Source organism: Thamnophis elegans, chromosome 8, assembly GCF_009769535.1.
Source record: "Thamnophis elegans isolate rThaEle1 chromosome 8, rThaEle1.pri, whole genome shotgun sequence".
Classification (NCBI taxonomy): domain Eukaryota; kingdom Metazoa; phylum Chordata; class Lepidosauria; order Squamata; family Colubridae; genus Thamnophis; species Thamnophis elegans.
The window spans coordinates 79594779-79607193 of NC_045548.1; the positions used below are offsets into that span (position 1 = coordinate 79594779).

The 12415-nt window shown below is 49.9% G+C and overlaps 1 protein-coding gene across 1 annotated transcript in view; it reads right to left on the reverse strand.

Annotated features, from left to right (window-relative positions):
- Positions 1-5027: 5027 nt before the first annotated feature.
- The window catches only part of SLC39A4 (solute carrier family 39 member 4), a 23019-nt gene continuing 15631 nt past the window's right edge, over positions 5028-12415 (reverse strand). Inside the window, exons 7-12 of the mRNA XM_032223496.1 lie at positions 10747-10911; positions 8917-9030; positions 8237-8294; positions 7938-8090; positions 6747-6934; positions 5028-5630 (exon numbers count right to left, since the gene is read on the reverse strand). Coding sequence (XP_032079387.1) covers positions 5502-5630; positions 6747-6934; positions 7938-8090; positions 8237-8294; positions 8917-9030; positions 10747-10911 — 807 coding nt within the window. The 3' untranslated portion in view covers positions 5028-5501. The remainder of the gene's footprint in view (positions 5631-6746; positions 6935-7937; positions 8091-8236; positions 8295-8916; positions 9031-10746; positions 10912-12415) is intronic.

A 12415-nucleotide genomic window follows, 5' to 3' on the forward strand; every position in this document is an offset into this window, starting at 1 on the left:
AGACGGGAGGCTAGAGCGGAGGGAGGGGAAGGGGCGTGGCCACGAGCCGGAGGGGAAGAACAGGCGGCAGGGACCAGAGAAGGGGGGAGTTGAGGCTCCCGCGGGTGCTTCGGTTCCTTCCGTCTGATTGGGCAGCGGGGAAGGGGAACGGTCCAATGGGGATGGCCGGTTGCCGCCATTGTGTAGGACTGTAACTCCCAGAAGGCCGTGCCGCGCATGTGCAGTGACGCAGAAGTCCAATAGGTTTTAGAATGGAGGTGTCCAAACTCGGCCGCTTGAAGACTGTGGTGGACTTCAACTCCCAGAATTCCCCAGCCAGCAACTTCCTTATATTTATAGTGCATGCTGGCTGGGGGATTCTGGGAGTTGAAGTCCATCCGTCTTCAAGGGGTCAAGTTTTGGACTCTGGTGTGAAGGCAGGAAGGCGCCAGGTTGGGAAGCGGGTTCGAGTCTCCTGCCTGAAAAGCAGCATTGGGGCTGCGGCGACTCTGCCCATGGAGTTAGTTCCACTCTGAGAAGGACACCCGTCTCCAGAAATGGCTTTCCTTTCATTTCCAAGCTTATTTCTATGAAATATTTGCCACCTCCTAAAGCACTTCTGAGCATGTGCAGAGTGCTTTTGCTTTGGCCCCTGCGAAATTGAGGGCCAGGAGGTTATAGGATGCAGGATGAGACCCTGGGATGTCCGTCCTGGTGTCCTCTTTCCCCCACAAGGCTATCTAGGACAGGGGTCTGCAAGCTTGGCGACTTTACGACTTGTGGGCTTCAACTCCCAGGGAGTTGAAGCCCACAAGGAATTCTGGGAGTTGAAGTCCACAAGTCGTCAAGTCGCCAAGCTTGCAGACCCCTGGCCTAGGGCATGGGGTGGGCGGCGGGGACACCAGCCCTCAAAGCCACCCTCAAAGGAAACAGCCACAATAGGGCAAGAGGGAGTAAAGCAGACGTAAAGTGAGATTTGGACATTAAGTGTGAAACCTACTGGGTCAGGCTGGACAGCCTCTTAGAGTCCCTTTTACTTCTATATTAAAAGCCACATAGGCAGAGTTGCAACTTGCAAAAGAAACAGGAAGCCAGTGCCTAACCACAAGATGTCAAAAGTCCAAGGTTCAATTCAAGTTCGCTAATGACACGTACCCCATAAACAAAAGGAGAAGACCCTCATCTCCTTATAAGGCTTTCTCCTCAAGGAAACCACTAAGAAATGTGTTGAGTATTTCCGTGTTGCAATGCTTTTGAGAATGTATAAGAACGTGTGCTTCGATGATTAAGGTGGTTCAGAACTTGCAATGCTAAGCCACAGGCTCACTTTCTGAACCTGGCTGCCAAATAAACTTTTCCTTTATCCTGAGAAGTCTAAAGCCTGTCATTTTCTGCAACAGGAGAAGGTACAGAAATGGCAACCCCACAGATTTACACAAGGGAAGCTGAAATGCTGCTATAGGGGGTCCCTGGTGCTCTCTGACCTTGCTTGTTTTCTTGCAGGTGTTTTATTACCCAACTAGGTAACATCACCAGTGCTAGGTGGCTGGTTAGGTCATGAAATATTTGCAAGAAAACAAACCGAGGAGGCAACAAAGCTTGTATCTGCCTAACTAGGCAACATAAACAGTGCTAGAGGAGTATGGAGTTTGTGGAAAGAAGGAAAACAATGGGGCCCTTGGTGCTCTCTGAGTTTGGTGCACCGTATCCCCAGAAGGCTTTATTATGAAACCACTGGGCAGCCGGGCCAGAAACAGCTGGTAGGAAGCAGGATTGTGCCCATTTCCTTGACGGGCACAGCACACACAGCGTTTTCTGCAATTTCTCAAAAAGATTTCTGAGAAATTAGGCAGGAAGTGGCAGGATGTGATTGGTGAAGAGCATAAGGGGTGCAGTTTCACCCCAAAGCAGTGGGACTTCTTTTAAAGCATCTGTGCATGAGCGGGGGGGGGGGGGGGGCAGACAGAAGCAGGCCATAAAGCTGGCTGAGGAACTCTGGGAGTTGAAGTCCACAGGTCTTAAAGTTGCCAAGGTTTAGATGACCTTCAAGACCCCTTCCAACTCTGTTAATCAGCATCTAATCTCTGGACGGGGTTTGTAATCCAGCCTCCCTCTTTAATCGCTGACCCTGGAGATGTTGGTGAGGAAACCTCATGAGATGGGCACAGCTGCCCATCCGTGCCAACTCTAGCTTGCTCCATCGATGCCAACGAGCTCGACATGGGCTACAACGCAACTGGCAGCTTTCACACCATCCCTAAGAGGTGGCCGTTGTAGCGTGCAATCTGCCCTTACTCCTGCTGGTGGCTGAGTCTTCTTGCACTTGAGAGGTGGAAGGCTGATTTTCTGTACCTGGAGCTCCTGCTTCCTCTGAGCTCTGTGTATGTGTGTGTGTGTGTGTGTGTGTTGTGTATAATTTACACAATTTGCCCTACTGCACAAAAGTGCCTCAGTCGTACCTTGGTCTTCACCAGCCAAATCTCCAGAGGGAATTTTTAAAAAAATAAGCATCTTCAATTGGTGTTGCGTAAAAGATGAACAAATCTAGTTATACTAGATGAAAAGTTTGAGATGGTAAATATTATTCGAGGATGCGGATGTTAAAACACTTGTAACCAAACGACATGCTGCATGGGATGATGTTTTTTTCCCCTTTTTGTCTTTTTTAAATTGTTTTATTTTATTGTTGTGTCTATTAAATATATAACAGAGAGATACGGGGTGTGTGTGGGGGGAGGGAAACGTAGTAGGGATGGATTGCCACAGGTAGGGGAATAAGAAACGATACTAAATTATAATCTATTAAATGAAACAATGAAGGTATAAGAATGATAAATGTTAAAACACCTGTAACCAAACGACATACTGTATGTGATGATGGGTTTTTTTTCCCTTTCTTTTTCTTTTTTGCTTTTCTTTTTCTATTGTGGTGTGTATATGTTGTCTATGTAACAAAAATAAAAATATAAATTATAAAAAAAAAGATGAACAAATCTACACAGAGTCATAAGGTGGGAAGGGACCTTGGAGGTCCAACCCGTTGCCAAGGCAGGAGTTCTTATACCATCCCAGAAAATGGTTGTCCAGCCTCTTCTTAAAAACCTCCGGTGTTGGAGCACCCACATCTTCCAATTTCTACCAAGCTATTAACTTTTAATTGATTTTTTCCCCCCTTCAAATCCATTCTGTAGACAGGCCTTTTGATCAGTGTGATAGGCTAGTGTTTAAGCCCCTTTTTCCTTTGTCTCTTAAAGAAAAATATATAATTTAAAATAGAAAACAATCCCATACTTGACATTTCAATTTATAATAAAACATTCTTTAACCGATGCCCTTCACTAATATGACCCAGCCAGCATAATTCTTAAATTCTGTATCATAAACTATAAACTTTACAATTTTACAAATGTAAAGTAGGAAATAGTTGTGTAAATGTGATTTTTAAAAAGTAGCATTTAAGTAATTGCGAACCATAAAAGCTTGTGTTACAATACATTTGCTAGGTTTTAGAGTGTCACTTAGTTGGTACTCCTGCAAGAGAGGGACGTAAAGTAATAATCTCACATTTTTAAAGGGCATTTCTATTAGGGTACTTGGCATCTCTTCAAAATTGTGCCTGCAATTGGCACTAATTGGCAGCTGAGATTATAAACCCCGCCCCACATCTTATCTGCAGATAATTAATTAATACAATAACAGAATGATGACAGAGTTGGAGGTCTTTTGGAGATCTCCCGAGTTGGAAGGGACCCTAGAGGTCTTCTAGTCCAACCCCCTGCCCAAGAAGGGGACCTTATACCTGTGATGGCGAACCTAGGGCACACGTGCCAAAGATGGATGCAGAGCCCTCTCTGTGGGCACTTCTGCTGTCGCCAGTTGCTCTTCTGGGTTGCGTCACGCATGTGTTGATGCATTGATCTGCTGGTTGCCATGTATACGCACCCCGGAACCCTGACTGCAGCCACTGGGTGGGGTGTGCGCGCGCAACAAAACCCAGAAGAGCTGGCCACTGCGCACATGTGCCTTGGCCAGCTGCTCTCTTTCTAGTTCTGGTGCTCCAGCATACATGTGCTCATTTTGGCACTCGGTGCCGAAAAGATTAACCATCACTGCCTTCCACCATTCTGGGCAAGTGGGTGCCCAGCCTCTTCTTGAACACCTCTAGTGTTCCATTGATTCATTGTTTTACTGATAGGAAATTGGCTGCTTCTCTCCTTGTTTAGTTTCCATCCGTTGCTCCTGGAGTTTTGGGGAACCTATCGACTCTTTCCACACACTGGAACCCTGCTGTCATGTCACCCCCTAGTCCGTCTCTTTATTTAGTTTGGACACACTTATTTCTCTAGGTACATTATGTTATACCTAGCACAGGTAAGCAGTTTTTTTTTAAATAGGAAAAGCGTTCCCTTGCATAACTCTCTTCGCAACGCCAAAAAAGTTCCATTGCAAATACGATGAATTCAAATTATCTGGCTGGTGTTTTTTCCACATCTGGTTTGATTTGAAAAGAAGGGGGTTGCTGTCGGTTGTCCCCCCCCCCCAATGACCCTTGGCGAAAAGATGCACCAGAATGAGGGGCCGGATTGGAAGGAGTGTAGTTTGACCCGAATTCCGGTGTCTTTTAAGTCTCATGGAAGGGATGTTTACGTGTCTGTCTGAAAAAAAACCGGACTCTGCACCTTCAGAGAAAATGATGTGGGGAGGAGGAGGAGGAAGAGGAGGAAGAGGAGAAAGAGGAGGAAGAGGAGGAGGACTTGGGGGGGATCTTTGGTGCTGCCTGAGCTGGGTGGTTTTCTTGCAGACATTTCATTACCCAACTAGGTAGCATCATCAGTATTAGAAGAGAGTGGGGTTTGTAGAGAGGAGGAGGAGGAGTATGAGAAGGAGAAGAGGAGGAAGAGGACTGTGGGGTCCTTGGTGCTCTCTGAGCTTGGTGGTTTTCTCGCAGACGTTTCATGACCCAACTAGGGAACAGCATCAGTGCTAGAAGGGGTTTGTGGAGAGGAGGAGGAAGAGGAGGAGGAGGAGGATAGGTGTATGTATGTCTCTGAACATGAATAAGAGTTTAATAAATACAATAAATAGAAGGTGAAGGCAGGATAAACATCCGTCCAAGGCTGGTGCCAACATTGAAACTGGTGAGGGGGAAACTGGGCATGGCCCAAGAGGATGACCCAGTGCCCGCTGATTCAGACAGCCAGGTGGAGGACATTTGAACCCTGGGCCAAGCTTCCATTTCAGGCTGCGGCTGCTGCAGGAGTTAACTGCTCTTCAGGTGGCCGCGTGGCTCCCTTCTTTCCGGCCAAGCCTGAGAGTCGACGGAGGGATTTTTGGCAACGGGGAGAAAAGGTGAGGTGGGCAGCCTGGCAGGAGTCCCTGGATGCCTCCCCCGACAGCTGAGCCCTGGGTCTGGACCTGCCCCCTCCCCACAAAAAAAATCCCCCTTTCATGTCCGTGACTCAGCTGTGCCTGCCGGGAGAGTGGCGAGGGGCGCCCGGTGCTGACCCGCAGGAGCTGTGCCGTTAAATGGTGATGTTGTCCTCGAAGAGGGAGAGCAGCAGGAGGATGGCCCAGCCGGCCAGAAGGCCCAGGTTCTGCAAGGCAAAGAGCAGCCAGGGACGCTTGTCCTTCACATTCATCAAGGCCGGAAGCTGGAGGGAGACCAGAGCAAGAAGCCGCCGTGGTCATACGTGGTTGGAGGTAGCAATAGCAATATAGCAATAGCAGTTAGACTTATATACCGCTTCATAGGGCTTTCAGCCCTCTCTAAGCGGTTTACAGAGTCAGCATGTCGCCCCCAACAACAATCCGGGTCCTCATTTCACCCACCTCGGAAGGATGGAAGGCTGAGTCAACCTTGAGCCGGTGAGATTAGAACCGCTGAACTGCAGATAACAGTCAGCTGAAGTGGCCTGCAGTGCTGCACCCTAACCACTGCGCCACCTCGGCTCTTCTCGCCACCTAGCCCTCGACATACAACAGTCCCTTTAGCGACGGTTTGAAGTTACAGCGGCACTGAAAAATATGGGCCTTGGGCCAATCACTAGGAGACGGGGAGCTCTAGTTCCATCTTAGCCATGAAAGGCGACTTTGGGCCAATCACCCGGAGACGGGGAGTTCTAGTCCCATGTGAGACATGAGAGGCGACTTGGTGGCTTTGAGCCAATCACCAGGAGACTGGGAGTTCTAGTCCTGCTTTTCCCATGAAAGCTGGCTGGGTGGCTTTGAGCCAATCACCAGGAGACTGGGAGTTCTAGTCCTGCTTTTCCCATGAAAGCTGGCTGGGTGGCTTTGAGCCAATCACCAGGAGACTGGGAGTTCTAGTACTGCCTTAGGGATAAAGGCTAGTTGGATGACTTTGGCCCAATCACCAGGAGACGGGGAGTTCTAGTCCCGCCTTATACATGGAAGCCGGCTGAGTGACTTTGGGGCCAATCTCTTTCAGCCTGGCCTACCTCAAAGGGTTGTTGTAAGGCGAAAGGAGGAGAAGGCTGGCTGAAGTAGGCATCTTCGCCTGCTCTTCCACTGTAGACTGGGAGACCCTTGTCTCTTTCGGGCATCCCCCCCCCCCATTGCTTTGGTATCTCACCACTATCCATTCCCCACCCCCAGGATTTGCCTTGTGGTCCTTCTGGTTGCAAGACACCTGTCCCTCCCTTTTGGATTCCAACCTCCATAACTCCCAGCCTCGGCCGTTATGGGGTTTGCAGCCCAGCTCCCCCCGCAGAGCCAGAGGTTGGGGAAGGCGGCTTAGAGGTGCCCCTTACCATATCGCACAGGGCCACGTAGAGGAAGAGGCCCGTGGCCACCGTGAAGATCCAGGCCTCGAATTCCTCCCCGGTGCTGACCGACAGGGCGATGTAGAGGCCGACGAAGGCCGTGAGGGCGCTCACGAAGTTGAGCAGCAGCGCCCGCTTGACGCTCAGGCCGGCGTGGAGCAGAGCTGCGAAGTCTCCTGGGGGTGGGGGGCAGAAGGGAGGGCAGTGAGAAGTGGGTGGGGGGTAAGGCTTGCCCAGGGCTGGCCAATGCCTTAGTCCTCGGGATTCCCACTTCCACACGCTAGCACTGATAATGTTACTTAGTTGGGTCGTGAAATGTCTGCAAGGGAACAGCCAGGCCCAGAGGGAAGGGTGGAGGAGATTTGGTCAAGAATGGAAGGGAGTGAAGGAGGGAAGGAAGAAATTGGGAATGAAGAAGGGAAGGGAAGTAGGGAGAAAGGCGGGGAAGCACAGCAGGAAGGACGGGAGGAAAGGAAAAATTGTGGCTGAAGAAGGAAAAGGGAGGGAAGGAGGGAGGGAGGAAGGAAAGAAATGTCGGTGAGGAAAGCAAGGAGAAGGAAGGAAATTATGGAGAACGTGGAGGGAGGGACAGAAGGAGGAAAAGAGGAAGGGAGGAAATTGTGGGTGAAGAAGGGAAGGGTGGAAGGAAAGAAAAAAAGGAAAAGTGGGTGGGAAAGAGAGGAGAGGGAAGGAAATTATGGAGAAAGTGGAGGGAGGGAGAGAGGAGCAGGAGGAGTAAGAAAGAAAAAAGGAGGAAGGGAGGAAATTGGGTGAAGAAGGGAAGGGAAGGAGGGAGAAAGTGGAGGGAGGCAGGGAGGGACAGGAGGAGGAAGGGAAAAAAGGAGGAAGGGAGGAAATTGTGGGTGAAGAAGGGAAGGGTGGAAGGGAGGGAGGAAGGAAAGAAGGAAGGAAAGAAATAAGGAAAAGTGGGTGGGGAAGAGAGGAGAGGAAAGGAAATTATGGAGAAAGTGGAGGGAGGCAGGGAGGGTCAGGAGGAAGAGAAAAAAGGAGGAAGGGAGGAAATTGTGGCTGAAGAAGGGAAGGAAGGAAGGAAATAAAGGGTGGGTGGAGAAGGGGAAGGAAAGGAGATTCTGATGAGCTTACAGGTGCCCTCCAGTCCCAGGGGAGCACCATTACCCCCCAACCCCCCCCCAACCCCTGACCCCTCCTGCAGCCCACCTAGCTCGTGGGGCAGTTCGTGGCAGAGGACGGCCAGGGAGGTGGCCAGGCCGGTCTTCCAGGAGGAGGAGAAGGCAGCGCCCATGGCCAGGCCGTCGGCGAAGTTGTGGATGGCGTCCCCAATGGTGATCATGTAGGGCAGCATGCGGAGTTCTGTGGGGCGAGAAGGGGAGGAGGGGGTTGCAATGGGGCTGGGGTGCGAAGGTGGGAGGGTGGCTCCCAGGGAGGGGTTTTTTTATTCTGGGGGTGCCCAGCATCTCAGGAGGGTTTGGGGTAGCAGCCCCGGGGCTTCTCCTCACCCCGGCTGAGCTCCGCCTTTGGCACCTGCCGGCCAAAATCCGTGTCTTCCACCGACATCTGAAGGAAAGAGGGCAGGAATTCCCTTCAGAAAAGGCGAGGCCAAATTCTGCCCCAGCCCCTGGCGCCCCCCCTTCCTCTTCCTGCTCTTCCTCCTCCTCCTCCTCCTCTCCACACACCCCCCCCCACTCCTTCTAGCACTGATGAGGATATCTAGTTAGGTAATGAAACATCTGCATGAAAACAGTCAAGCTCAGAGAGCAACCACAGTTCTCTTCCTCCTCCTCCTTCTCCTCCTCCTCTTCCTCCTCCTCCTCTTCCTGCTCTTCCTCCTCCTCCTCTTCCTGCTCTTCCTCCTCCTCCTCCTTCTCTTTCTTCTCCTCCTCCTCTTCCTCCTCCTCCTCTTCCTGTTCTTCCTGCTCTTCCTCCTGCTCTCCTTTCTCCTCCTGTATCTCCTCTTCCTCCTCTCCATGCACCCCACTCCTTCTAGCACTGATGATGTTATCTAGTTGGGTAATGAAACATCTGCATGAAAACAGTCAAGCTCAGAGAGCAACCACAGTTCTCTTCCTCCTCCTCCTCCTCCTCCTCCTTTTCCTCTTCCTCCTCTTCTTCTTCCTCCTGCTCCTCCTCTTCCTACCCCCCCCCTCAAAAGCCCTGGGGCTTGGAGAAGGAGCTTTACCAGGTCAGCATTGGAAGCCCCTTTCTCTTGCTTCCTCCTCTTCATCTCATCCTGGTAGAGCTGCAGGGAGAGTCCGTGGTCGCACTGGTGGCCCTGGCTGGGCTCCAAGGGCTCCTAGGAAGAAGAAAGCGTGCATTTGGCATCACCAAAGTGCCCATTTCATTCTGCAGGGAGTCCTCGACTTACGACCAGAAAAATTAGCAAATTTCTGTTGCTAAAGAACCGCAATTATTAAGTGATCATTTTACCACCTTATTCCCACAGTTGTTAAGCGAATCGCTGCGCTTGTCAAGTCAGTAACACCGTCACTAAGTGAATCTGCCTCCCGCATTGACGTTGTTCGTCGGAAGGTTGCAAAACGGGATGACGTGACCCCGGGACACAGCGACCGTCGTAAACTTGAATTTACTTTGCAACTTTAATAAGATTTGTATGCCGCCCACTCTCTAGGAACCAGTTGCCAAGCCTCTGGATTTTGATCACATGGCCCTGGGGAGGGTGCAGTGGTCATAAGTGTGAAACGTGGTCGTAAGTCATTTACCCCCCAGTGCCATTGTAACTTCCAACGGTCACTAAATGAATGATTCTACCGGTAAATCGAGGACTCCCTGCACGTAAAAATAGTGGCACCCTAATTTTGTATGCATTTCTTAAGTTAAAACATTTGGGGAGGGGGCTTGACTCATTTTTTTTTCTGCTGTGATGCACCGTTTAGGGGGGGGGAAATTGAAAGATGACAGAGTTTTAGTAACTTTTAATAACCAATTTTGTTGTATTTATTTTGTACAATAACAATAAATTCTATACTAATTGGATTATTAGACTCGAATTGCCAATATTTGGAGGACCACCAGGTGGCAGCAGAGGGGTTGAGGGAAATACAGGTAATCCTCAAATTTAGGTCCCCATTGAGGTTAGAGGACAGGTGTAAAGCTTAAGGAAAGATTAAAGGAAAATATTAGAATGTGCAGAAATGAACACATTAACGTTAGCAATGAAGGAGAAAGAGCAAACTGAATATTATATAATTTGGGAAGTATTTTATCAATGGTTGGAGGGGAAAAAAGGAGTTTGGAAATGAAGAAAGCTAAAAAAATAAGTAGATGATATACTTAGAGATATAAATAAGATGAAAACTGTTAGTATGTGTATGATGAGAATAATGATGCTTATTGTTGATATGATGTCCTTCTCTTCGTAGGCACCCACAACATCTGGAGGCAACTTCTGTTCCACAGATTAATTGTTCTCACTGTCAGGAAATTTCTCCTCAGCTCTAAGTTGCTTCTCTCCTTGATTAGTTTCCACCCATTGCTTCTTGTTCTACCGTCAGGGACTTTGGAATTATAGACTACCAGCCTTGGAAGGGACCTTGGAGGTCTTCTAGTCTAACCACCTGCCCAAGGAGGAGACGCTACATTTCTCCAGAATGGTAGAGGGCCTACAGCATTCTGGAGAAATGGTTGTCCAATCTCTTCTTGAAGACCTCCAGGAGTGGAGCAGCCACAACTTCTAGAGCAGTGTTTCTCAACCTTGGCGACTTTAAGTCCTGTGGACTTCAACTCCCAGAATTCCCCAGCCAGCGCAGCTGCGCTGGCTGGGGAATTCTGGGAGTTGAAGTCCACAGGACTTAAAGTCGCCAAGGTTGAGAAACACTGCTCTAGAGGAAAACCGTTCCACTGATAAATTGTCCTCTCTGTCAAGAAATTCCTCCTTAATTCTAGGCTGGACGTCCCGTTGAGACGTCTCCTCTTCACCTCTTCCTCCTTGTCCACCCCTCGCCCCCAATTCCGTTGCAGTGGGAAGCTCAGAACAAGCAGCCGGACTCACCTCCTCGTGCGAATGTCCCAGGAGGGTGAAGAATTTCTCCAAGAGGAAGAAGAGGTAGAGACCCCCCAGCACGGCCAGGAGCTTCCAGAGTTTGTCATTGGCCTCGGGCCCATGGTGGAGGTGCGCGTCGCCCTCGGTGTGGGCGTGGGAATGGAGGCCCAAGAACTGAAACGAGAGTGGTCATTGGTCAACCCAGAACAGAAGGAGAGTGGTCTTTCATAGCAATAATACATCACGAGAAGGTCAGGTTGGGTAGAGCTACTAATTACACTTCCATGACATTTCTGCAGTGCCCAAAGGCAGGTGGTCCTTGAGAAAGTACGGTAATGGGGCCTGCCCATTATGGGAGGTGGGATCTGGCCGAGCTACTAGTTACACTTCCATTGCCCTGTGTAGGACAAGGTAGCCCTACATTGTGGTCACAAGGCGCGACCTCCGCTGAGCAAGACACATCCAGAGATCTCCAAAAAGATAACTCTTCAGTGGATGATGGGCATGGGTGGAGTAGGGCCGAAGCTTATGGGGTCTCAGTGGGGTGCAGCGGGATGGAGGGGGAGGTAGGTAGCGGGCACTGCAGCCTCCCTGCGGTCAGTCATGAGGACGAATGACTGGGGGGGGGGCACCACAGAAGCCGTAACTTCAAAACAGGTTCATAAGTAGCTTTTGGTGGGGAGGGGGGCGATCGTAGCTTCAAACAGCGATCGGTCGTATCTCGAGGACTACCTCTCCTGGAATACTTTGGGGGGGGGGGTGAAGAAGGCTGTGTTAGACCCCTGCCCTTCTTCCTTCCCCTAGTAATTTTAGAGCCCCCATCAGAGAGCTTTGAGAAGGGGCTGGACTAGAAGACCTCCAAAGGTCCCTTCCAGCTCATTCATTCTATCCTAGACCCCTGAATGTAAAAAAGGGGGTTTCCCTCTTTTTCAGTTGTATCTGGGGCTGCCCCCCCCCCGCCCAGCCCAGAAACCCACCCTTTCTTCTCACACACGGGTAATCCTCAACCTACGACCGCCATGAAGCCCAATTGTTGCTAAGTGAGAAATTTATTCAGGGAGTTTTACCCCCGGTCACAAACTCTCTCGCGACCTTTGTTAAGTGAATTGTGGCCGTTGTTAACTGAGTCACGCGGTTGTTAAGTGAACCTGGCACCCCCGTGGACCTGTTGGATGGTCGCAAAAGGGGATGGCGTGACCCTGGGACTTTGTGGCCGTCATAAGTGTGAATCGGTTGTCCGGCATTCAGGTGTAAATCATGTGACCACTTACAGTCGTAAGTGTGGGAAAAGGGACATATTCACTTTTTTCCCCAGTTCCGTAGTAAATTTGAACGGCCAGTAAGCGAACTGTTGTAAGTCGAGGATTACCTGTGTCCCTTTTCCTTCTCACGCCCCGAGTTCTTTTTTCTTTTCATATAAATAGCCACAAAAATACCGTTACCTCTTAACAAACAGTATTATATATTATCCAATATTATATCAGTTCTACCAACAACAACTCTCGTTAGCTCTTCTGCTTTCCATACACTCTATTGCAGTGTTTCTCAACCTTGGCAACTTGAAGATGTCTGGACTTCAAGTCCCAGAATTCCCCAGCCAGCGAATGCTGGCTGGGGCATTCTGGGAGTTGAAGTCCGGACATCTTCAAGTTGCCAAGGTTGAGAAACACTGTCCTAT